The sequence below is a fragment of the Cherax quadricarinatus genome, chromosome 53 (genome assembly GCF_038502225.1).
Source record: "Cherax quadricarinatus isolate ZL_2023a chromosome 53, ASM3850222v1, whole genome shotgun sequence".
NCBI classification, from domain to species: Eukaryota; Metazoa; Arthropoda; class Malacostraca; order Decapoda; family Parastacidae; genus Cherax; species Cherax quadricarinatus.
Genome location: NC_091344.1, coordinates 25,877,715 through 25,904,515, shown reverse-complemented (window position 1 = coordinate 25,904,515; position 26,801 = coordinate 25,877,715). Strand labels below are relative to the sequence as shown.

At 42.3% G+C, this 26,801-nt stretch overlaps 1 protein-coding gene across 1 annotated transcript in view; it reads left to right on the top strand.

The window, feature by feature from the left end:
* Positions 1 to 7,353: 7,353 nt before the first annotated feature.
* Positions 7,354 to 26,801, top strand: part of LOC128692193 (uncharacterized) — a 137,924-nt gene continuing 118,476 nt past the window's right edge. The window contains exon 1 of the mRNA XM_070096496.1: positions 7,354 to 7,462. Within this exon, the coding sequence (XP_069952597.1) occupies positions 7,389 to 7,462 (74 nt within the window). The 5' untranslated portion in view covers positions 7,354 to 7,388. The remainder of the gene's footprint in view (positions 7,463 to 26,801) is intronic.

Here is a 26,801-nt window from a genome sequence, read left to right as displayed (position 1 = left end):
GGTAAAGTGGTAGGAAGAACATGTAAAGTGGTAGGAAGAACAGGTAAAGTGGTAGGAAGAACATGTAAAGTGGTAGGAAGAACATGTAAAGTGGTAGGAAGAACAGGTAAAGTGGTAGGAAGAACAGGTAAAGTGGTAGGAAGAACATGTAAAGTGGTAGGAAGAACATGTAAAGTGGTAGGAAGAACAGGTAAAGTGGTAGGAAGAACATGTAAAGTGGTAGGAAGAACAGGTAAAGTGGTAGGAAGAACATGTAAAGTGGTAGGAAGAACATGTAAAGTGGTAGGAAGAACAGGTAAAGTGGTAGGAAGAACATGTAAAGTGGTAGGAAGAACAGGTAAAGTGGTAGGAAGAACATGTAAAGTGGTAGGAAGAACATGTAAAGTGGTAGGAAGAACAGGTAAAGTGGTAGGAAGAACATGTAAAGTGGTAGGAAGAACAGGTAAAGTGGTAGGAAGAACAGGTTAAGTGAAGGAAGAACAGGTAAAGTGGTAGGAAGAACAGGTTAAGTGAAGGAAGAACATGTAAAGTGGTAGGAAGAACAGGTAAAGTGGTAGGAAGAACAGGTAAAGTGGTAGGAAGAACATGTAAAGTGGTAGGAAGAACATGTAAAGTGGTAGGAAGAACAGGTTAAGTGAAGGAAGAACAGGCAAAGTGGTAGGAAGAACAGGTTAAGTGGTAGGAAGAACAGGTAAAGTGGTAGGAAGAACATGTAAAGTGGTAGGAAGAACAGGTAAAGTGGTAGGAAGAACAGGTAAAGTGGTAGGAAGAACATGTAAAGTGGTAGGAAGAACATGTAAAGTGGTAGGAAGAACATGTAAAGTGGTAGGAAGAACAGGTTAAGTGAAGGAAGAACAGGTAAAGTGGTAGGAAGAACATGTAAAGTGGTAGGAAGAACATGTAAAGTGGTAGGAAGAACAGGTTAAGTGAAGGAAGAACAGGCAAAGTGGTAGGAAGAACAGGTTAAGTGGTAGGAAGAACAGGTAAAGTGGTAGGAAGAACATGTAAAGTGGTAGGAAGAACTGGTAAAGTGGTAGGAAGAACAGGTAAAGTGGTAGGAAGAACATGTAAAGTGGTAGGAAGAACAGGTTAAGTGTTAGGAAGAACAGGTAAAGTGGTAGGAAGAACATGTAAAGTGGTAGGAAGAACAGGTAAAGTGGTAGGAAGAACATGTAAAGTGGTAGGAAGAACATGTAAAGTGGTAGGAAGAACAGGTAAAGTGGTAGGAAGAACATGTAAAGTGGTAGGAAGAACAGGTTAAGTGAAGGAAGAACAGGCAAAGTGGTAGGAAGAACAGGTTAAGTGGTAGGAAGAACAGGTAAAGTGGTAGGAAGAACATGTAAAGTGGTAGGAAGAACAGGTAAAGTGGTAGGAAGAACAGGTTAAGTGGTAGGAAGAACAGGTAAAGTGGTAGGAAGAACATGTAAAGTGGTAGGAAGAACAGGTAAAGTGGTAGGAAGAACATGTAAAGTGGTAGGAAGAACAGGTAAAGTGGTAGGAAGAACATGTAAAGTGGTAGGAAGAACAGGTAAAGTGGTAGGAAGAACATGTAAAGTGGTAGGAAGAACAGGTTAAGTGAAGGAAGAACAGGTTAAGTGAAGGAAGAACAGGTAAAGTGGTAGGAAGAACAGGTAAAGTGGTAGGAAGAACATGTAAAGTGGTAGGAAGAACAGGTAAAGTGGTAGGAAGAACATGTAAAGTGGTAGGAAGAACAGGTTAAGTGAAGGAAGAACAGGTTAAGTGAAGGAAGAACAGGTAAAGTGGTAGGAAGAACAGGTAAAGTGGTAGGAAGAACAGGTTAAGTGGTAGGAAGAACAGGTTAAGTGGTAGGAAGAACAGGTTAAGTGAAGGAAGAACAGGTTAAGTGGTAGGAAGAACAGGTAAAGTGGTAGGAAGAACAGGTAAAGTGGTAGGAAGAACAGGTTAAGTGAAGGAAGAACAGGTAAAGTGAAGGAAGAACAAAATTGGAAGAAAGAACATTTAATTAAATGTTAATGAAAATGTCTTTCCATTAAAAGTTTCTTAGTATTGAATAACAGTGGAAATAACGATATTATATGAATAATTCGAGACGTTGTTACACAAACCCCGCAGTAGAGTTTTATCATGTTCGTCACACATCACGTGCTGGCACGGGGGTCAGTTTTATCATGTTGGTCACACATCACGTGCTGGCACGAGGGTCATTTTTTCCGTGTTTAAACAAGTGACATGTCAACACTGTCATAACTTTAGTACCTTAACTACAGTTGAGAGTTTTGTGTCTAAACATCAAGGATTCCCTAGCTACCACACACACACTCCATCTTTCTGCTGCTTGTTACCACTTTATTAACCACAAGCACTATACACACCATGTCTGTCTTCACAACTACCACACACACCATATCTCTGCTGCTTGGGTTCAAGAGTGGCTTGCCATGAATTCACTGACATACATTTCACGAAACAGACGAGAGAACAAAATCTTCTAAATCAATTTACGTTTAGTAAAATAGTGGGACTGTATATGATTCATTCATGGCATAGCGGTTGTTATCCTGAGTGAGTTACCGGAGACAGCGCGAACCTTGTGAATAGCATGCATGCAATCTGCCTAATGGACTGACGTAAATAAAAGAGGCACTAATGGTCATGTAAGACAATTAAGTGAACGAACAGAGCTGCACGAACTGCTTACTGTGCAATAAACGAAATTCACATTGTGAGTAACCCGTTTAATAGTGATTATATTAATTAACACTACTCATTTCATCAAAAGAAGCATGCGAATTTTTAACTCATAAAATTACCCGCAAATGTACCTGAGAATACGCTCATCCAGAATAGTTTATCTGCAGCAACGCTATGTTAACTTGATGGGATAAGAAGTATAGATGCATTCACAAAGCAAAGTATGAAGTTTATCCTGGAGGTACAGTGTTATATATATATATATATATATATATATATATATATATATATATATATATATATATATATATATATATATATATATATATATATATAGATATATACATATATATAACTCCCTTACTACCCCTTTCAACCTATAATCAAGTATTATTAATTTCAGAGGGTATTAACTCATCAAAAGCCAAGAAAGTAAAGTGGTGTAGCTTATTGTCATTGGAGTCCTCCCGAACTCTCGTATGATGTGTCCCAGAATGACTAATTTATAGATACCTACTTACCACTAGGTGAACAAGGTAAGCAGGTGTAAGTAGACTTGCTCATGCGTCTCATCTTGCCTGCAAATCGCACCCGGGTACGTTAGACTGCAAGCCGAGCGAGTCAATCTTGCTATATTTACCCCCACCAGCAAGGTGTGTGCTCCTCGCTGCGTGTGGACCTTGCGTGCTAGCTTAAAAAACAATATTTGTGGCTGGGTAGATTTTCCTTCCCTCATTCATCTACGTCATATCTGTAATTAATATCGGAATTCTGCTTCGCTGGGGTGGACGCAGAGTTTGTCAAAGTCGGTCTGGGCTCGTGATACAATAGTAGTCACTAGAAGAGTGGGGAGAGAGGGAGGGGATATTATGTTGGCTGCTAGGGTGAGGTGGAGCATCAACAGTAAACAAAAGTTACTGGCTGACAGGTGGAGCCTAGTGAATAGCCAGTAGTAGTGTGGCAGGTATAAAGAATATCGACTTCACCCGCGTCATTAAGGCTACATATTACCTGTATGATGATATTCAATAATTTTTCCATGAAACAGTGTTTAAAGTAAATTGGTGTGTGCTTACTCGGCAGTACTAGCTGCATCGCTATTTATGGAGAGTTTCATCCAGACTTGTTGGTTTCTAGCTAGTTAAGCCTTTAACTGTGGTAGTAGCTAATTCAAGTTTGCACTTAGACAAGGTACTAGAAACATTATTAGACGACTAACTGTTGAGGAGGATGACAAATCTTTCCCGAGTTTAGTCGAGCAGAAATTTTGTACACTACGCTACAGGTGACCCTCCACGCTACCTGGAGTTTACCTGGAGAGAGTTCCGGGGGTCAACGCCCCCGCGGCCCGGTCTGTGACCAGGCGTCCTGGTGGATCAGAGCCTGATCAACCAGGCTGTTACTGCTGGCTGCACGCAATCCAACGTACGAGCCACAGCCCGGCTGGTCAGGAACCGACTTTAGGTGCTTGTCCAGTGCCAGCTTGAAGACTGCCAGGGGTCTGTTGGTAATCCCCCTTATGTATGCTGGGAGGCAGTTGAGCAGTCTCGGGCCCCTGACACTTATTGTATGGTCTCTTAACGTGCTAGTGACACCCCTGCTTTTCATTGGGGGGATGTTGCATCGTCTGCCAAGTCTTTTGCTTTCGTAGTGAGTGATTTTCGTGTGCAAGTTCGGTACTAGTCCCTCTAGGATTTTCCAGGTGTATATAATCATGTATCTCTCCCGCCTGCGTTCCAGGGAATACAGGTTTAGGAACCTCAAGCGCTCCCAGTAATTGAGGTGTTTTATCTCCGTTATGCGCGCCGTGAAGGTTCTCAGTACATTTTCTAGGTCAGCAATTTCACCTGCCTTGAAAGGTGCTGTTAGTGTGCAGCAATATTCCAGCCTAGATAAAACAAGTGACCTGAAGAGTGTCATCATGGGCTTGGCATCCCTAGTTTTGAAGGTTCTCATTATCCATCCTGTCATTTTTCTAGCAGATGCGATTGATACAATGTTATGGTCCTTGAAGGTGAGATCCTACGACATGATTACTCCCAGGTCTTTGACGTTGGTGTTTCGCTCTATTTTGTGGCCAAGCCCATGATGACACTCTTCAGGTCACTTGTTCTATCTAGGCTGGAATATTGCTGCACACTAACAGCACCTTCCAAAGCAGGTGTAATTGCCGACCTAGAAAATGTACAGAGAACTTTCACGGCGCGCATAACGGAGATAAAACACCTCAATTATTGGGAGCGCTTGAGGTTCCTAAACCTGTATTCCCTGGAACGCAGGAGGGAGAGATACATGATTATATACACCTGGAAAATCCTAGAGGGACTAGTACCGAACTTGCACACGAAAATCACTCACTACGAAAGCAAAAGACTTGGCAGACGATGCACCATCCCCCCAATGAAAAGCAGGGGTGTCACTAGCACGTTAAGAGACCATACAATAAGTGTCAGGGGCCCGAGACTGTTCAACTGCCTCCCAGCTCACATAAGGGGGATTACCAACAGACCCCTGGCAGTCTTCAAGCTGGCACTGGACAAGCACCTAAAGTCAGTTCCGGATCAGCCGGGCTGTGGCTCGTACGTTGGTTTGGGTGCAGCCAGCAGCAACAGCCTGGTTGATCAGGCTCTGATCCACCAGGAGGCCTGGTCACAGACCGGGCCGCGGGGGCGTTGACCCCCGGAACTCTCTCCAGGTAAACTCCAGGTACTCTGATGAAGATTTCTTTGTAATAAAAACACAAACTACAAACATTTCCACAGTGTTCCGCCTGTACAACAGGCGGAACACTGTAAAGTCACTAAAATATACTTGGAGAAAGGAGTTTATATATGCAGAAGCGAGGTAAGGTCAGGTGAGGGGGAGGCGGTGGTTGTTAGTTTTCAGTGACTAAGACACTTGATTGAGCTCTCAAAAGTCTGGTGTTTAAACAATCACTTAGCGTAGAGAAAGGAATGTGTTGTACGTCAGATACGGACATGAATGTCAGGACTGGAACCAGAGCCGTCGAGAAAGACTGGAGCTCCAGGATGTCAAATCTCCTTTTGAGGTAAATCGTGAGGATGTGTTGTAGTGGAGCAATTCAGATATGGCGGCTGCTCCCACGACAAACTTTCTGCACAAACTTTATTGCCAAGGGTTTGGCTAATTGGAAACCTCCCTAGTTTTGTACTATGGTGTTAGATGTTGAAACGAAGGCTCTTTCTAAGCATTTTGTATCAAATTTGTCACCCTTCCATAATAACTAGCTTGGCTTCGAAAATTCTGTTGAAAGCATTGATGCATGACCCTTGTAGGTTTAGAGCTTTTTTATTATAATAATAATATTAATGTTGAAAGCATTGTTTAAGTTTTCGGCCATGGACACGTATTTATATTCATTCAAACGTGTTACGTTTTAGGCAATTATTCCCACAAATATTCTGTGATATCTTCCACATGGGATTTCAGGCGCAGTACCGCGGCTTATGTTATTGATAGGAAAAGAAATGTGTTGGGTCCCTGTATGTTAAACTACCTCTGTGCCGTGTTGGACAATATGTCAAGTGATATTGATAGTATCAAGGATGCTCTGCACGTCAAGTCTCTTATATTGATGACTATATCATCTAAGGAACTTAAAGATGTTGGGAGGGATGCTGGCGGTCTAAGGAAGAGCCATAACATAGTTATTTAAAGTTAATTTTTTATTAACTATGAAAATCGCCCTACCAATAGCTGCCAAAATATTCACTTTAAATTATTTGGCATTGAAAACTTTAATAGTACAGCAAACATGATTTTTTTTAGAGTCAACATTCTTTTATAAATATTTAAATGTATAAAGCTTATATATATTTTTTGTGAAAAATCGCATGGATGCATAGGTACATTTTATATATTACATAAATTAGGCTAAAAAAAATTACCATTTGCCTTATATTAAAATTTCCGCTTTTTTTTATTGTAAAAGTTTCGTGACTTGAAAACCATTGATTTAGAAGTTTTTTCTCCCTAACGCTAAGATAGTTGGATGATAGTGTGTGAGAATTATTATTATTATTATTATTATTATAATTATGGGGAGCGCTAAACCCGTAGGATTATACAGCGCATGTAGGGGGGATGGAAGGTATTCAGGCTCAATTCAGGGAACCGGAGTGCAGATCCATTTCCCTAGAGCAAGAGCCCCTTCACCAGCGTCAAGTAACCTCCCTTGAGCGGAGTGTGTGAGAAGTTAGTGAAAAGTGTCATCCTAGCCACCAGGCACTCCCAGCAGCAGAGAGCAAGGGATAGAAGCAGCGCTGGCAGCATCAGACCTCAGCCTCTCTTAGCAGGATAGAGGAAGGACTGAAAGCATTGATGGCAGCATCAGACCTCAGCCCCTCCCGGCAGGACAGGATAAGAGGAAGGAACGAAAGCAGTGCTGGTAGCATCAAACCCCAGCCTCTCCCAGCAGGAGAGAGAGAGAGAGAGCAAGGAATGAAAGCAGTGCTGGCAGCATCAGACCCCAGCCACTTCCAGCAGGAGAGAGAGAGCAAAGAATGAAAGCAGTGCTGGCAGCATCAGACCCCAGCCTCTCCCAGTAGGAGAGAGAGAGAGAGAGAGAGAGAGAGAGAGAGAGAGAGAGAGAGAGAGAGAGCAAGGAATGAAAGCAGTGCTGGCATCATCAGGAGCACATGAACGCGCAGACTCCTGGCGTGGAGGCAGGCAGGCAGGGCAGTCTTCAGCTGATCATGGTTGTGTCTCAGGACTCTGTTGACGCCGCCTCCAAATTCGCTTCCAAACTCGCCAGGTTTGAGCTTCTCAGGTGAATATTGTGTCATGTTGTCCATGTGTGGGTGGTAAGGTGAGGGAGGCAAGTGTAGTCACCTCACGCTTATATCTGTCTCAGATTTACAAACATTTATTGAATATTCTGAGCTGCTACTGCATGTTCATACGTTACTTGATAAGCGGGCAGGTGTTGAAGGACAACTAGAGCCTAAACTGCGTTTATTTTTGTACGTATGCATAACTATAAAATTTCAATATTTATGTTACAATATATTTATGGGAGTCATGTCATCTGTGTTAATCTTGGGTGTATTCCAGTAACAAATAATGTGACGTAGTCGTGGTCGCGTCAACCAATGCGGACGCAAGAACTACCAAGCGAAAAATAAACGTTTGTTTTGTATTGGTTTTTACTGGTGGTAACATTGGCCCATTCTTCTGTTAGTCAGCAGCACAACAGGTGGCTGGGTGTTAGTAACGCAGAACAGGCAGGCTGTTAGTACACAAATAACCCGCACACAAGTCCGGCTTGAACTATTAACTAGTCACAGTATTGTGCCTATTCTTTTCTACTGTTAGTAACAAAGATAACGGGTGGGAAGGTCGGTCCATCCTACTGTTGGTAACAAACACAACAGATGGCTAGGTTGATCCATCTTACAGTTAGTAATAAAGAACAGGTGGTAGGTGAATTCATCCAACTGTTAGTAACAAACAGGTGACTAGGTTAGTCCATCCTACTGTTAATAAACAACAGGTGGTTAGGTTAGTCCATCCTACTGTTAATAACAAACAGCAGGTGGGTAGGTTGGTTCATCCTACTGTTAATAACAAGCAACAGGTGGGCAGGTTGGTTCATCCTACTGTTAATAAACAACAGGTGGGTAGGTTGGTTCATCCTACTGTTAATAACAAGCAACTGGTGGGTAGGTTGGTTCATCCTACTGTTAGCAACAAACAGCAGGTGGGTAGGTTGGTTCATCCTACTGTTAATAAACAACAGGTGGGTAGGTTGGTTCATCCTACTGTTAGTAACAAGCAACAGGTGGTTAGGTTGGTCCATCCTACTGTTAATAAACAACAGGTGGGTAGGTTGGTTTATCCTACTGTTAATAAACAACAGGTGGGTAGGTTGGTTTATCCTACTGTTAATAACAAACAACAGGTGGTTAGGTTAGTCCATCCTACTGTTAATAACAAACAACAGGTGGGTAGGTTGGTTCATCCTACTGTTAATAACAAACAACAGGTGGGTAGGTTGGTTCATCCTACTGTTAATAACAAACAACAGGTTGGGAGGTTGGTTCATCCTACTGTTAATAACAAACAACAGGTGGGTAGGTTGGTTCATCCTACTGCTAATAACAAACAGCAGGTGGGTAGGTTGGTTCATCCTACTGTTAATAACAAACAGCAGGTGGGTAGGTTGGTTCATCCTACTGTTAATAACAAACAATAGGTGGGTAGGTTGGTTCATCCTACTGTTAATAACAAACAACAGGTGGGTAGATTGGTTCATCCTACTGTTAATAACAAGCAACAGGTGGGTAGGTTGGTTCATCCTACTGTTAATAAACAACAGGTGGGTAGGTGGGTTCATCCTACTGTTAATAACAAGCAACTGATGGGTAGGTTGGTTCATCCTACTGTTAATAACAAGCAACAGTTGGGTAGGTTGGTTCATCCTACTGTTAGTAACAAACAGCAGATGGGTAGGTTGGTTCATCCTACTGCTAATAAACAACAGGTGGGTAGGCTGGTTCATCCTACTGTTAGTAACAAGCAACAGGTGGGTAGGTTGGTCCATCTTAGTGTTAACTCTTGCTGTATTCATTCTCGTCCACCTTACATCTTTGATATTTTTACTTGGTTTGCTGTACATAGTTTAATTAAACACAGAAAACTTTAATAAAAGTGGAACATCATACGCAGCTTCTTATTTCTCAACGAAGGTTCGTGATGAGTATATACAGTTATACTAACAATTGGTATATATTTTGTAACGAGTTTTCTCTTGTGCACTTTCAATTTCCTGTTTTATTCTAATACGTATTGGCTTTAAGATTTATTGGATTCTAATGCATTCTTGGTGGATTCTTATACCAGTGTTATGTACCTAAATAAATTCTGATTTAGTAACTTTTTTCATAAATAGTTTATTATCCCAGTGTTGTTATATTGTATTACTCATTATAAATTGAGTAGTAACTGGAGTTGATGACATCGTCACCATAGGCGTAGTAATAACTCAGTTTATTTCTACATCATCATACAGTAGTATAGTGAAGAGTTTTGTTACTTATCATCAAACTATATTTCGACACCATTCATCACTTAATCTTTGCTCTCTCACTGGCCCGCTTGACGTACTGCGTTTCTCTTTTGACATTCTAGTTCCGGCTGACAGTTTACCTGGAGTTTACCTGGAGAGAGTTCTGGGGGTCAACGCCCCCGCGGCCCGGTCTGTGACCAGGCCTCCTGGTGGATCAGAGCCTGATCAACCAGGCTGTTGCTGCTGGCTGCACGCAAACCAACGTACGAGCCATAGCCCGGCTGGTCAGGAACCGACTTTAGGTGCTTGTCCAGTGCCAGCTTGAAGACTGCCAGGGGTCTGTTGGTAATCCCCCTTATGTATGCTGGGAGGCAGCTGAACAGTCTCGGGCCCCTGACACTTATTGTATGGTCTCTTAACGTGCTAGTGACACCCCTGCTTTTAATTGGGGGGGGGGGGTGTTGCATCGTCTGCCAAGTCTTTTGCTTTCGTAGTGAGTGATTTTCGTGTGCATGTTCGGTACTAGTCCCTCTAGGATTTTCCAGGTGTATATAATCATGTATCTCTCCCGCCTGCGTTCCAGGGAATACAGTTTTAGGAACCTCAAGCGCTCCCAGTAATTGAGGTGTTTTATCTCCATTATGCGCGCCGTGAAGGTTCTCTGTACATTTTCTAGGTCAGCAATTTCACCTGCCTTGAAAGGTGCTGTTAGTGTGCAGCAATATTCCAGGCTAGATAGAACAAGTGACCTGAAGAGTGTCATCATGGGCTTGGCCTCCCTAGTTTTGAAGGTTCTCATTATCCATCCTGTCATTTTTCTAGCAGATGCGATTGATACAATGTTATGGTCCTTGAAGGTGAGATCCTCCGACATGATCACTCCCAGGTCTTTGACGTTGGTGTTTCGCTCTATTTTGTGGCCAGAATTTGTTTTGTACTCTGATGAAGATTTAATTTCCTCGTGTTTACCATATCTGAGTAATTGAAATTTCTCATCGTTGAACTTCATATTGTTTTCTGCAGCCCACTGAAAGATTCGGTTGATGTCTGCCTGGAGCCTTGCAGTGTCTGCAATGGAAGACACTGTCATGCAGATTCGGGTGTCATCTGCAAAGGAAGACACGGTGCTGTGGCTGACATCCTTGTCTATGTCGAATATGAGGATGAGGAACAAGATGGGAGCGAGTACTGTGCCTTGTGGAACAGAGCTTTTCACCGTAGCTGCCTCGGACTTGACTCTGTTGACGACTACTCTTTGTGTTCTGTTAGTTAGGAAATTATAGATCCATCGACCGACTTTTCCTGTTATTCCTTTAGCACGCATTTTGTGCGCTATTACGCCATGGTCACACTTGTCGAAGGCTTTTGCAAAGTCTGTATATATATTACATCTGCATTCTTTTTATCTTCTAGTGCATTTAGGACCTTGTCGTAGTGATCCAATAGTTGAGACAGACAGGAGCGACCTGTTCTAAACCCATGTTGCCCTGGGTTGTGTAACTGATGGGTTTCTAGATGGGTGGTGATCTTGCTTCTTAGGACCCTTTCAAAGATTTTTATGATATGGGATGTTAGTGCTATCGGTCTGTAGTTCTTTGCTGTTGCTTTACTGCCCCCTTTGTGGAGTGGGGCTATGTCTGTTGTTTTTAGTAACTGTGGGACGACCCCCGTGTCTGTGCTCCCTCTCCATAGGATGGAAAAGGCTCGTGATAGGGGCTTCTTGCAGTTCTTGATGAACACGGAGTTCCATGAGTCTGGCCCTGGGGCAGAGTGCATGGGCATGTCATTTATCGCCTGTTCGAAGTCATTTGGCGCCAGGATAACATCGGATAGGCTTGTGTTAACCAAATTTTGTGGCTCTCTCATAAAAAATTCATTTTGATCTTCGACTCTCAGTCTGGTTAGCGGCTTGCTAAAAACTGAGTCATGTTGGGACTTGAGTAGCTCACTCAATTCCTTGCTGTCATCTGTGTAGGACCCATCTTGTTTAAGTAGGGGCCCAATACTGGACGTTGTTCTCGACTTTGATTTGGCATAGGAGAAGAAATACTTTGGGTTTCTTTCGATTTCATTTATGGCTTTTAGTTCTTCCCGCGATTCCTGACTCCTATAAGATTCTTTTAGCTTGAGTTCGATGCTTGCTATTTCTCTGACCAGTGTCTCCCTACGCATTTCAGATATATTGACCTCTTTTAGCCGCTCTGTTATTCTTTTCCGTCGCCTGTAAAGGGAGCGCCTGTCTCTTTCTATTTTACATCTACTCCTCCTTTTTCTTAGAGGAATAAGCCTTGTGCATACATCGAGTGCCACCAAGTTAATCTGTTCTAGGCATAAGTTGGGGTCTGTGTTGCTTAGTATATCTTCCCAGCTTATATCGGTTAGGACTTGGTTTACTTGGTCCCACTTTATGTTTTTGTTATTGAAGTTGAATTTGGTGAATGCTCCCTCGTGACTAGTCTCATTATGTCGGTCTGGGGCTCTGCGCATGCATGTCTGAACCTCAATTATGTTGTGATCTGAGTATATTGTTTTTGATATGGTGACATTTCTTATCAGATCATCATTGTTAGTGAAGATGAAGTCTAGTGTATTCTCCAGTCTAGTAGGCTCTATTATATGCTGGTTTAAATTGAATTTTGTGCAGAGATTTAAAAGCTCGTGTGAGTGTGAGTTTTCATCAGAGCTGCCTCCTGGTGTTATTACTGCAACAATATTATTTGCTATATTCCTCCATTTTAGGTGCCTTAAGTTGAAATCCCCCAGGAGCAAGATGTTGGGTGCAGGAGCTGGAAGATTTTCCAGACAGTGGTCAATTTTTAACAGCTGTTCCTGGAATTGCTGGGATGTTGCATCCGGAGGCTTGTAGACTACCACAATGACTAGGTTTTGGTTCTCGACCTTTACTGCTAAAACTTCCACTACATCATTTGAGGCATTTAGCAGTTCTGTGCGAACAAGTGACTGCAATGTACAGGCCAACCCCCCCCCCCCCCTTTTGCCTGTTCACTCTGTCACATCTGTATAGGTTGTAACCTGGGATCCATATTTCGTTGTCCAAGTGATCCTTTATGTGGGTCTCAGTGAAAGCCGTGAACATTGCCTTTGCCTCTGCAAGCAGTCCACGGATGAAAGGTATTTTGTTGTTTGTTGCTGGCTTTAGACCCTGTATATTTGCAAAGAAGAATGTCATAGGACTGGTGGTATTGTTGGTACTGGGGGGGGGTATTTTTTTCCGGCATTAGTATCTGTATCTGTTGGTTTGGAGTGGAGGCCATCGACTGTGGTTCCACTCCAGGAATGACTGGATTTGGTGTACGATTTCTGCCATTTCCTGCCAGTATTTTTTTCCTTCGTGGCACTAAAAAACCTCTCCCTCTTGAGTGGCTGTGGCTACCCAGGTTTTCCCATGGCCTGGATGTTTTGTATCTTTTTGTACCCTTTAGATGGTGTGCTTGGCAATTTAAGTTATAGCACAGTCTTTCCTGTACTGAAGAGGTACACATTTCAGGGTGAAAAAGCTTACAGGAAGGGAGTTTGCATTTTCCTGTTGTCATATGGGCATGACATTTTCTAGGGTGGTCATAGTTGCACGTCCCGTCTGTTTTTCCAGATTTCCCATGGATTTTCCAGGAAACTTTGGCAATAAATCACCTCAGAGCATTTATTTTAGTCCCCAAAAATCGCCATTTTTCTGTATAATGCGACTGTGTGTACCCACCTAATTGTGGTTGCACAATTAGGTGATCGCTACTAGGTCCTCTCCCTCTCTGCTTCCTGAGCTTTGTCATACCTCTTCTTAAAACTATGTATGGTTCCTGCCTCCACTACTTCACTTGCTAGGCTATTCCACTTCCTGACTGAAGAAATACTTCCTAACGTCCCTGTGACTCGTCTGAGTCTTCAGCTTCCAGTTGTGACCCCTTGTTTCTATGTCCCCTCTCTGAAACATCCTGTCTCTGTCCACCTTGTCTATTCCCCACAGTATCTTGTATGTCGTTATCATGTCTCCCCTGACCCTTCTGTCCTCCAGTGTCGTCAGTCCGATTTCCCTCAACCTTTCCTCGTACGACATTCCCCTGAGCTCTGGGACTAGCCTGGTTGCAAACCTTTGTACTTTCTCTAACTTCTTGACGTGCTTGACCAGGTGTGGGTTCCAGACTGGTGCTGCATACTTCCGTATGGGCCTAACATACACAGTGTACAGTGTCTTGAACGATTCCTTATTAAGGTATCGGAACTCTATTCTCAGGTTTGCCAGGCGCCCGTATGCTGCAGCAGTTATTTGGTTGATGTGTGCCTCCGGTGACGTGTGTGTGTGTGTGTGTGTACTCACCTATTTGTACTCACCTATTTGTGGTTGCAGGGGTCGAGTCATAGCTCCTGGCCCCGCCTCTTCGCTGATTGCTACTAGGTCCTCTCTCTCCCTGCCCCATGAGCTTTATCATACCTCGCCTTAAAACTATGTATGGTTCCCGCCTCCACTACGTCACTTTCTAGGCTATTCCACTGCCTGACTACGCTATGACTGAAGAAATACTTCCTAACATCCCTTTGATTCATCTGAGTCTTCAACTTCCAATTGTGACCTCTTGTGTCTGTGTCCCTTCTCTGGAACATCCCGTCTTTGTCCACCTTGTCTATTCCGTGCAGTATTTTTTGTGTGTGTGCGTGCGTGGGTGGGTGTATGTGTGTGTGTGTGCGTGTGTGTGTGTGTGTGTGTACTCACCTATTTGTGGTTGCAGGGGTCGAGTCTTAGCTCCTGGCCCCGCCTCTTCACCGGTTGCTACTGGGCCCTCTCTCTCCCCGCTCCATGAGCTTTATCAAACCTCTTCTTAAAACTGTGTATGGTTCCTGCCTCCACTACGTCATTTTCTAGGCTATTCCACTGCCTTACAACTCTATGACTGAAGAAATACTTCCTAATATCTCTCTGACTCATTTGTGTCTTCAACTTCCAATTGTGGCCTCTTGTTTCTGTCCCCCCTCCCTGTGTGTGTGTGTGTGTGTGTGTGTGTGTGTGTGTGCGTGTGTGTGTGTGCGTGTGTGTGTGTGCATGTGTGTGTGTGTGTGTGTGTGTGTGTGTGTGTGTGTGTGTGTGTGTGTACTCACCTAATTGTGGTTGCAGGGGTCGAGACTCAGCTCCTGGCCCCGCCTCTTCACTGATCGCTACTAGGTCCTCTCTCTCTCTGCTTCCTGAGCTTTATCATACCTCTTCTTAAAACTATGTATGGTTCCTGCCTCCACTACTTCACTTGCTAGGCTATTCCACTTCCTGACGACTCTGTGACTAAAGAAATACTTCCTAACGTCCTTGTGACTCGTCTGAGTCTTCAGCTTCCAGTTGTGACCCCTTGTTCCTGTGTCCCCTCTTTGGAGCATCCTATCTCTGTCCACCTTGTTTATTCCCCGCAGTATCTTGTATGTCGTTATCATGTCTCCCCTGACCCTTCTATCCTCCAGTGTCGTCAGTCCGTGTGTGTGTGTGTGTGTGTGTGTGTGTGTGTGTGTGTGTGTGTGTGTGTGTGTGTGTGTGTGTGTGTGTGTGTATTCACCTATTTGTAGTCACCTATTTGTGGTTGCAGGGGTCGATTCATAGCTCCTGGCCCCGCCTCTTCGCTAGTCGCTACTAGGTTCACTTTCATCCTGCTCCAAGAAGCTTATCGTACCTCATATTATCGCTATGTCTGTGTATTGGGTATACCAACGATAGGTTGGAAAACGCAGGCTTAGGTTGAAAATCAATACCAGCGTTAAAATATACGCTCTTTATCGAAAATGACGTTTCGAAGCACACTCGTTGCTTCTTTAGAATCTGTCAATTAAAAATTAATTAAATATTCCATTTCAAATTGACAGTTTCTGAAGATACAACGAGTGTGTTATGGAACGTCAGTCAAAATAAAGAATGTTAACAATCGCAGACAAGAGATTTTAACTATGCAAGACAAGCCACGGGGGGTGGAAATCTCTACCTCGAGTACTTTCGCACTTCTCAGTGTGTCATCGGGAGCTATGCAATGATGCAAGGCAGCATATATATATATATATATATATATATATATATATATATATATATATATATATATATATATATATATATATATATATATATATATATATATCCTTTTGTTGAGGTAAACAATTCATCTATAATTAAGAATTATCAAACATAAACGACGTTTATTATTAAATTAGGAAAATCACATCTATTATCTTTCCTTCTAAGACAAGTTAATTGCGTAATTACATGAGATTTGTATATGTAAAAAATTGCTACTATCTTTTATAATCTGATAATGAGTACAATGAGCTGGAAGCCATGCAGTTGTTGCTGCAATGTGTGTGTGTGTGTGTGTGTGTGTGTGTGTGTGTGTGTGTGTGTGTGTGTGTGTGCTGCAATGTGTGTGTGCGTGCGTGCGTGCGATGTTTGAAGGAACAATGCCTTCCTGAGTGCTGGAAATCAGACAAAAAATAAATAATTTTAACAACCAGAGTTTTTAATATTGTGTTGTTATTACTGGAATTCTCAGCGTTGTATTGTTATTACTGGAGTTCTTAGTATTGTATTGTTATTAGCGATGTTTTCAGTACACGTACTGTGTTCTTATTGCCGGTATTCTTATTGTTTTGTTTTTATTTCCGGGGTTCTCAGTTGCACGTTACTATTAGCGGGAATCTATTAGCGTGGTTCCTTCAAGAGCAATTTCTCTATGCTAATTTCATTTAACAAAGGTTGCAATATCGAGGTCCTCATCACTAACTTTCTTCAATATTAACGTCATATATCTATCTAAAAATGTTATGTATTCTGTTCCTAGAAATTTTGCAATCCGTATTAATTTCCTTTTGGAAGAGATTCTTTTAATCGGGGTTGCTCAGAACGAATATCGAACTAACGAAGCTCATATAAAGTTGGTTTAATAGTAGTTTCCCTGTAGAGTTTGATAATAATAGAGTTAAATGTTAAGTTCCTTTTCATAAGACTAGTAATATAAACCATTGTTCCTCATATACATGTTAATGATATTACCAACCAAAATGTGTGCTGGAAAATAGATTAAGAGAGAGAGAGAGATTGGCTCTAACAACAGTAGTTACGTGCTTCTCTGCTATGTCTTTCCGAGTTCTTCCCTATATATCTTTTATAGCTTAGAAAGTTCCTCAGGCAGTGTTTAACAAGATTGTTCAGGCAGAGAGTTCAACAGGCATTATGTCAATAAAAATGTTCTGAACGGGGATTCAACTTCACGTCAATAAAACGATGACTCGAAATCGCAGTCACACGATTGTGCACAGCCTACTGGAGTGAGGGAGTCGAAACAGTGGTGAGCTAGTGCTCCACCCAGCCAGCCAGTGCACTGCGCTCTGCACTATGCTGACCCATGATTAATCTAAATAAGTATATTTCTATACACTAAGAAGGTTATCATGAGCCTCACTGTGACCATAATGCAGGGTTTTAGAGATGAATCTCGCAACAGCAAACTGAGCAAGCTTCAGCTGAAGTCATTTCAAAGCTGCTGTGAATGACTCGAGAAATCGTAATGAGGCAATTGTAAACAACTCACAGAACGGAGGGTTGAAAGTCATGTCATAGTTCAGTGGATAATGCACTAGCTTGCCATGATTTCGAACCCTGCTTTCAGCGTGTAATTAATAGACGGCTCGAGTGAGACTGACATAAGTGATTGGTAGGGACTGCTGCGTGTTCTGTTAGCATACTTGACATCCTTAAGCGCAGTAAGTGAACCTGGTAGTGCTTAGTTCAACAAAGGAATATTAAGAGTATAACGAGTGTACGCTATTGTGAATCCTAAGGAAAGGTCTCTGAAAAAAAATATTCTGGTCAGACATTGCTAAGCAGTCCAGTGACTCAATACCCAGCCATTCTGGCTCCATGTAAATTTCTATTCTTTTTGACGAATTCTTGAAGGAAAAATTTAATCACTATCATGTTTTGTGTTTTATATTTAGTGCTTTGTGTGTGTACTTGCTAAGGTGCTTCTGGGAGGGTGGAGTTCATATTTCTGGCATGCTTCTGTCACTTCACTATTTAAGTATTCTTGTGTGGATTTACACTCATTTTTATTTCTTATCTTGTGTACTTTCTTTACATCACCCGTAAAAATGCTCAGGTTATTTTTAATTTCCTCTGGCAAGTTATTTAAAAGAGTTATAACAGTTGTCGAGGCCAGTAGTTTATAACAGTTGTCGAGGCCAGTAGTTTATAACAGTTGTCGAGGCTAGTAGTTTATAACAGTTGTCGAGGCTAGTAGTTTATAACACTTGTCGAGGCTAGTAGTTTATAACAGTTGTCGAGGCCTGTAGTTTATAACAGTTGTCGAGGCTAGTAGTTTATAACAGTTGTCGAGGCTAGTAGTTTATAACAGTTGTCGAGGCTAGTAGTTTATAACACTTGTCGAGGCTAGTAGTTTATAACACTTGTCGAGGCTAGTAGTTTATAACAGTTGTCGAGGCCTGTAGTTTATAACAGTTGTCGAGGCTAGTAGTTTATAACAGTTGTCGAGGCCAGTAGTTTATAACAGTTGTCGAGGCTAGTAGTTTATAACAGTTGTCGAGGCTAGTAGTTTATAACAGTTGTCGAGGCCAGTAGTTTATAACAGGTGTCGAGGCCAGTAGTTTAGAACAGTTGTCGAGGCCAGTAGTTTAGAACAGTTGTCGAGGTCAGTAGTTTAGAACAGTTGTCGAGGCCAGTAGTTTATAACAGTTGTCGAGGCCAGTAGTTTAGAACAGTTGTCGAGGCTAGTAGTTTATAACAGTTGTCGAGGCCAGTAGTTTATAACAGTTGTCGAGGCCAGTAGTTTATAACAGTTGTCGAGGCCAGTAGTTTATAACAGTTGTCGAGGCTAGTAGTTTATAAGAGTTGTCGAGGCCAGTAGTTTATAACAGTTGTCGAGGCTAGTAGTTTATAACAGTTGTCGAGGCCAGTAGTTTATAACAGTTGTCGAGGCCAGTAGTTTATAACAGTTGTCGAGGCCAGTAGTTTATAACAGTTGTCGAGGCCAGTAGTTTATAACAGTTGTCGAGGCCAGTAGTTTATAACAGTTGTCGAGGCCAGTAGTTTATAACAGTTGTCGAGGCTAGTAGTTTATAACAGTTGTCGAGGCTAGTAGTTTATAACAGTTGTCGAGGCTAGTAGTTTATAACAGTTGTCGAGGCCAGTAGTTTATAACAGTTGTCGAGGCTAGTAGTTTATAACAGTTGTCGAGGCTAGTAGTTTATAACAGTTGTCGAGGCCAGTAGTTTATAACAGTTGTCGAGGCCAGTAGTTTATAACAGTTGTCGAGGCTAGTAGTTTATAACAGTTGTCGAGGCCAGTAGTTTATAACAGTTGTCGAGGCCAGTAGTTTATAACAGTTGTCGAGGCCAGTAGTTTATAACAGTTGTCGAGGCTAGTAGTTTATAACAGTTGTCGAGGCCAGTAGTTTATAACAGTTGTCGAGGCCAGTAGTTTATAACAGTTGTCGAGGCTAGTAGTTTATAACAGTTGTCGAGGCCAGTAGTTTATAACAGTTGTCGAGGCCAGTAGTTTATAACAGTTGTCGAGGCCAGTAGTTTATAACAGTTGTCGAGGCCAGTAGTTTATAACAGTTGTCGAGGCCAGTAGTTTATAACAGTTGTCGAGGCTAGTAGTTTATAACAGTTGTCGAGGCCAGTAGTTTATAACAGTTGTCGAGGCCAGTAGTTTATAACAGTTGTCGAGGCCAGTAGTTTATAACAGTTGTCGAGGCCAGTAGTTTATAACAGTTGTCGAGGCCAGTAGTTTATAACAGTTGTCGAGGCCAGTAGTTTATAAGTTGTCGAGGCTAGTAGTTTATAACAGTTGTCGAGGCCATTAGTTTATAACAGTTGTCGAGGCCAGTAGTTTAGAACAGTTGTCGAGGCCAGTAGTTTAGAACAGTTGTCGAGGCCAGTAGTTTATAACAGTTGTCGAGGCCAGTAGTTTATAACAGTTGTCGAGGCCAGTAGTTTATAATAGTTGTCGAGGTCAGTAGTTTATAACAGTTGTCGAGGCCAGTAGTTTATAACAGTTGTCGAGGCTAGTAGTTTATAACAGTTGTCGAGGCCAGTAATTTATAACAGTTGTCGAGGCCAGTAGTTTATAACAGTTGTCGAGGTCAGTAGTTTATAACAGTTGTCGAGGCCAGTAGTTTATAACAGTTGTCGAGGCCAGTAGTTTATAACAGTTGTCGAGGCCAGTAGTTTATAACAGTTGTCGAGGCCAGTAGTTTATAACAGTTGTCGAGGCCAGTAGTTTATAACAGTTGTCGAGGCCAGTAGTTTATAACAGTTGTCGAGGCCAGTAGTTTATAACAGTTGTCGAGGCCAGTAGTTTATAACAGTTGTCGAGGCCAGTAGTTTATAACAGTTGTCGAGGCCAGTAGTTTATAACAGTTGTCGAGGCCAGTAGTTTATAACAGTTGTCGAGGCCAGTAGTTTATAACAGTTGTCGAGGCCAGTAGTTTATAACAGTTGTCGAGGCCAGTAGTTTATAACAGTTGTCGAGGCCAGTAGTTTATAACAGTTGTCGAGGCCAGTAGTTTATAACAGTTGTCGAGGCCAGTAGTTTATAACAGTTGTCGAGGCCAGTAGTTTATAACAGTTGTCGAGGCCAGTAGTTTATAACAGTTGTCGAGGCCAGTAGTTTATAACAGTTGTCGAGGCCAGTAGTTTATAACAGTTGTCGAGGCCAGTAGTTTATAACAGTTGTCGAGGCCAGTAGTTTATAACAGTTGTCGAGGCCAGTAGTTTAGTTAAAACAGTCATCGAGGTCAGTGCCGATCCTTGTGACACTCAGCTAATGACTTTTCTAGATAAGAATATTTTTCGTAATATTACTGATTACGTTTTCTTTTTAAAGAGGGAGCTGTATAACCCTTGTGGTTTAGCGCTTCTTTTTTATTATAATAATAATTTAAAGAGGAAATCCTTTCTTGCTGTAGTAGGCTGTCAGCGCTGTATAGTCCTTGTGGCTTAGCGCTTCTTTTTGATTATAATAATCTAGTAGGCTGTCTTGAATTGCTGCAATCTTTTATTCTACACATTAATCTTTCATGGGAAACTCGATACAAAGTTTTTTAATCTAAACTTATAAAAATTTATTCACCTACTTTTTTCTAGTTTAGTTTCTGTTGCTTAGAGAGCAGATTGTGTATCTTCATTGTTGAAACGCTTCGCCTACACGGTAGGCTTCTTAAAACAAACAAAACAAAACAAACAAAATTTATTTCTTTTCAAGATTACATTGAGATTATGAAATTACAATAATGAGTTGCAGTGCAAAGAAAGCCACTATCATGCCTAGGCATTATGGGCAGACTTAATTTAATGGCTTACAGACTACTTAATACTAAAGAAATTGATCATTGTTTAAGTTGTACATCTTTTTTTATTTATAATTTACAGTAATTTTACTCTAATTACAATAGTTTCAATAAATGTTGAAATTATATTATGGGAATAAACACTGTGAGTTGTTGAAAGTAGTTTACAACATAAGAATGCTACAGTTGGGTGTAAGGCAGTATACAGTCGAATACAGAGTATAGAGAGTAATATACTAATCGAATCATTTGTGTGACAGAAGATTTTTGTTCTCCAAGTATTTTAGTTACATTTTTCGTAGATTTTCTAATATTTTTACATCTTATGTCAACAAGACAGGCAAAAAATTCATAGGGCTTTACCCTGTCATCGTTTTTTATTTAAATATCATCATAAGATATGTCATTTTCAGTCTTACTGCATGTTAACATTCTTGTAATGATATCTTCAAAAATTTATGTTGCTGTTTCGTCTTGTTCTTGTGTGTGTGTGTGTGTGTGTGTGTGTGTGTGTGTGTGTGTGTTTTGTGTACTCGCCTACTTGTACTTACCTAATTGTGGTTGCAGGGGTCGAGACCTTTCACTGATCGCTACTAGGTCCTCTCTCTCTGCTCCCTGAGCTTTGTCATACCTCGTCTTAAAGCTATGTATGGTTCCTGCCTCCACTACATCACTTGCTAGACTATTCCACTTCCTGACACCTCTGACTGAAGAATACTTCCTAGCATCCCTGTGACTCGTCTGAGTCTTCAGCTTCCAGTTGTGACCCTTGTTTCTGTGTCCCCTCTCTGGAACATCCTGTCTCTGTCCACCTTACCTATTCCACGCAGTATTTTGTATGTCGTTATCATGTCTCCCCTGACATGTCAGGTATTCTCTGATCCATTGCAGTGCCCTTCCTGTTATACGTACCTAATCCTCCAGCTTCTGCACTAATCTTTTGTGAGGAACTGTGTCGAAGGCCTTCCTGCAGTCCAGGAAAATGCAATCAACCCACCCCTCTCTCTCGTGTCTCACTTCTGTTACTTTGTCATAAAACTCCAGAAGGTTTGTGACACAGGATTTGCCTTCCATGAATCCATGCTGGTTGCCGTTCATAATCTTGTTCCATTCCAGGTGCTCCACCACTCTCCTCCTGATAATCTTCTCCATGACTTGGCATACTATACACGTCAGTGACACTGTTCTGTAGTTTAGGGGCTCGTTTCTGTCTCCTTTCTAAAAATGGGAACTACATTTGCCGTCTTCCATACATCAGGTAGTTGCCCAGTTTCAAGGGATGTGTTGAAGATTGTGGTTAGTGGCACACACAGCATCTCTGCTCCTTCTCTAAGGACCCACGGGGAGATGTCCGGTTCCATCGCCTTTGAGGTATCAAGGTCACTTGGCAGCTTCTGCACTTCCTCCGCAGTTGTGTGTGTGTACTCGCCTATTTGTACTCACTTATTTGTGGTTTCAGGGGTCGAGACTCAGCTCCTGGCCCTGCCTCCTCATTGATCGCTACTAGGTCCTCTCTCTCCCTGCTCTATGAGCTTTATCATACCTCGTCTTAAAGCTATGTATGGTTCCTACCTCCACTACATCACTTGCCACTTTGTGTGTGTGTGTGTGTGTGTGTGTGTGTGTGTGTGTGTGTGTGTGTGTGTGTGTGTGTGTGTGTGTGTGTGTGTGCGCGCGCGCGCTCGCGCGTGCTCGCGTGCGTGCGCATGCGTGCGAGTGTGTGTAATTACGACTTGATATTGCCACTTATGTAATTACTGTTGTGGATTCTTTGACATTGTGTGAGAGGAAGTCCTACTCTACTCAGTCAAAGAGTTTGTTCCTCAACATCTTAGGGACTCATTACTATCACTGATATGGGCTTGGCTTCACAAAAGTTTCCTAGCCGCTAATATTTTTCCTGTCTATATCCACCTAAGGAAATAAGTTAGGTGTAATGTCTACTCGTTGGTCCCTTTTTTGTTTGAGGTTTATAGTGGCTTCTCTCCTAGATAATATGTTGTGGTCGGTAGCCTTACAACGTCTGCAGTCTGCTATTCAAACAGTCTGACCGTGTTCAGTGAGTTTGTCATCATTCGTTCACGCCCCTTTCTTCAGCTTTGCATTGTCTGTAAACAGTTCACCTGATCTCCCTTCTTCCACTAACAAAACCTGAGGTTTATTTAGACCTTCAAAGACCTATTACTGTTTTCCGTAAAGGTTCCTCAGTCTCATCACCTGTTCCTTTACTGCTGTTCTCCCAAGTTGGTTTGTATTGCGTTGCCTGTGTAAGTGTGAGATTGTTTACTTAGTCACTATCGTTTTTCCTTCCGTCTTGATAAATAACCCACACTTTTGAGATTAAGCTATAAGCAATGTTGTTTTGGTCCTTCCTGGACCATTGCCAAGTTACAACTGACTTTTGTGACTCATCCTCCAAGTTTTAGTTGGATGTTTCTAGTGGTTGTAACACACACAGTAACTCTTTTAGATGGTTAGTACTGTAGATGTTTGATATATAAAGTGTCTGTAACACACACTAACTCCTGAATCCTCTTGAATGTAGCAGTTATCACCTAATTGTGAACAAATATTCTACAGTATCAAGTGGGCTCGCGCGCGCGCGCACACACACACACACACACACACACACACACACACACACACACACACACACACACACACACACACACACACACACACACACACACACACGTATTTCTTCAGTCATAGAGTCGTCAGGAAGTGGAATAGCCTAGCAAGTGAAGTAGTGGAGGCAGGAACCATACATAGTTTTAAGAAGAGGTATGACAAAGCTCAGGAAGCAAAGAGGGGGAGGGCCTAGTAGCGATCAGTGAAGAGGCGGGGCCAGGAGCTGAGTCTCGACCCCTGCAACCACAATTAGGTGAGTACAATTAGGTGAGTACACACACACACACACACACACACACACACACACACACACACACACAAGCAAGCAAGTCTGTCACCTCATTATAAAGAACCTGGCTGCCTCCCCCAAACACTAATTTAGGTAAGCCTTATACAAATCCTCGTGAAATTAATTGAGTGAGTAATTAACTTCTCACCTCAGAGCGAGGAAGACTTTTCTAAACTGTTTCTCACTCTTCAGTGGAGGATTAAATTAAAGGTGAGAGACAGAGAGAGACAGAATGTTAAATGTACATTGACTACTTATTGTTGAAATTTCTGAAGGCCATTTTTATTTTTGCTATTTCATTTATATTTTGCTGATGGTATTCTTGTTCGCTTCATGGCGTCATGGCTTGCTATTCTTCTTGTTTGTTTCATGGTGCCATGACTTACTGTTCTTCATGTTGCTATGCCATAGCACGGTCATGTGGGTTGTACTGGAGTTTACCTGGAGTTTACCTGGAGAGAGTTCCGGGGGTCAACGCCCCCGCGGCCCGGTCTGTGACCAGGCCTCCTGGTGGATCAGAGCCTGATCAACCAGGCTGTTGCTGCTGGCTGCACGCAAACCAACGTACGAGCCACAGCCCGGCTGGTCAGAAACCGACTTTAGGTGCTTGTCCAGTGCCAGCTTGAAGACTGCCAGGGGTCTGTTGGTAATCCCCCTTATGTATGCTAGGAGGCAGTTGAACAGTCTCGGGCCCCTGACACTTATTGTATGGTCTCTTAACATTCTAGTGACACCCCTGCTTTTCATTGGGGGATGTTGCATCGTCTGCCAAGTCTTTTGCTTTCGTAGTGAGTGATTTTCGTGTGCAAGTTCGGTATTAGTCCCTCTAGGATTTTCCAGGTGTATATAATCATGTATCTCTCCCGCCTGCGTTCCAGGGAATACAGGTTCAGGAACCTCAAAAGCTCCCAGTAATTGAGGTGTTTTATCTCCGTTATGAGCGCTGTGAAGGTTCTCTGTACATTTTCTAGGTCAGCAATTTCACCTGCCTTGAAAGGTGCTGTTAGTGTGCAGCAATATTCCAGCCTAGATAGAACAAGTGACCTGAAGAGTGTCATCATGGGCTTGGCCTCCCTGTCATTTTTCTAGCAGATGCGATTGATACAATGTTATGGTCCTTGAAGGTGAGATCCTCCGACATGATCACTCCCAGGTCTTTGACGTTGGTGTTTCGCTCTATTTTGTGGCCAGAATTTGTTTTGTACTCTGATGAAGATTTAATTTCCTCGTGTTTACCATATCTGAGTAATTGAAATTTCTCATCGTTGAACTTCATATTGTTTTCTGCAGCCCACTGAAAGATTCGGTTGATGTCTGCCTGGAGCCTTGCAGTGTCTGCAATGGAAGACACTGTCATGCAGATTCGGGTGTCATCTGCAAAGGAAGACACGGTGCTGTGGCTGACATCCTTGTCTATGTCGAATATGAGGATGAGGAACAAGATGGGAGCGAGTACTGTGCCTTGTGGAACAGAGCTTTTCACCGTAGCTGCCTCGGACTTTACTCTGTTGACGACTACTCTCTGTGTTCTGTTAGTGAGGAAATTATAGATCCATCGACCGACTTTTCCTGTTATTCCTTTAGCACGCATTTTGTGCGCTATTACGCCATGGTCACACTTGTCGAAGGCTTTTGCAAAGTCTGTATATATTACATCTGCATTCTTTTTATCTTCTAGTGCATTTAGGACCTTGTCGTAGTGATCCAATAGTTGAGACAGACAGGAGCGACCTGTTCTAAACCCATGTTGCCCTGGGTTGTGTAACTGATGGGTTTCTAGATGGGTGGTGATCTTGCTTCTTAGGACCCTTTCAAAGATTTTTATGATATGGGATGTTAGTGCTATCGGTCTGTAGTTCTTTGCTGTTGCTTTACTGCCCCCTTTGTGGAGTGGGGCTATGTCTGTTGTTTTTAGTAACTGTGGGACGACCCCCGTGTCCATGCTCCCTCTCCATAGGATGGAAAAGGCTCGTGATAGGGGCTTCTTGCAGTTCTTGATGAACACGGAGTTCCATGAGTCTGGCCCTGGGGCAGAGTGCATGGGCATGTCATTTATCGCCTGTTCGAAGTCATTTGGCGTCAGGATAACATCGGATAGGCTTGTGTTAACCAAATTTTGTGGCTCTCTCATAAAAAATTCATTTTGATCTTCGACTCTCAGTCTGGTTAGCGGCTTGCTAAAAACTGAGTCATATTGGGACTTGAGTAGCTCACTCATTTCCTTGCTGTCATCTGTGTAGGACCCATCTTGTTTAAGTAGGGGCCCAATACTGGACGTTGTTCTCGACTTTGATTTGGCATAGGAGAAGAAATACTTTGTGTTTCTTTCGATTTCATTTATGGCTTTTAGTTCTTCCCGCTATTCCTGACTCCTATAAGATTCCTTTAGCTTAAGTTCGATGCTTGCTATTTCTCTGACCAGTGTCTCCCTACGCATTTCAGATATATTGACCTCTTTTAGCCGCTCTGTTATTCTTTTCCGTCGCCTGTAAAGGGAGCGCCTGTCTCTTTCTATTTTACATCTACTCCTCCTTTTTCTTAGAGGAATAAGCCTTGTGCATACATCGAGTGCCACCAAGTTAATCTGTTCTAGGCATAAGTTGGGGTCTGTGTTGCTTAGTATATCTTCCCAGCTTATATCGGTTAGGACTTGGTTTACTTGGTCCCACTTTATGTTTTTGTTATTGAAGTTGAATTTGGTGAATGCTCCCTCGTGACTAGTCTCATTATGTCGGTCTGGGGCTCTGCGCATGCATGTCTGAACCTCAATTATGTTGTGATCTGAGTATATTGTTTTTGACATGGTGACATTTCTTATCAGATCATCATTGTTAGT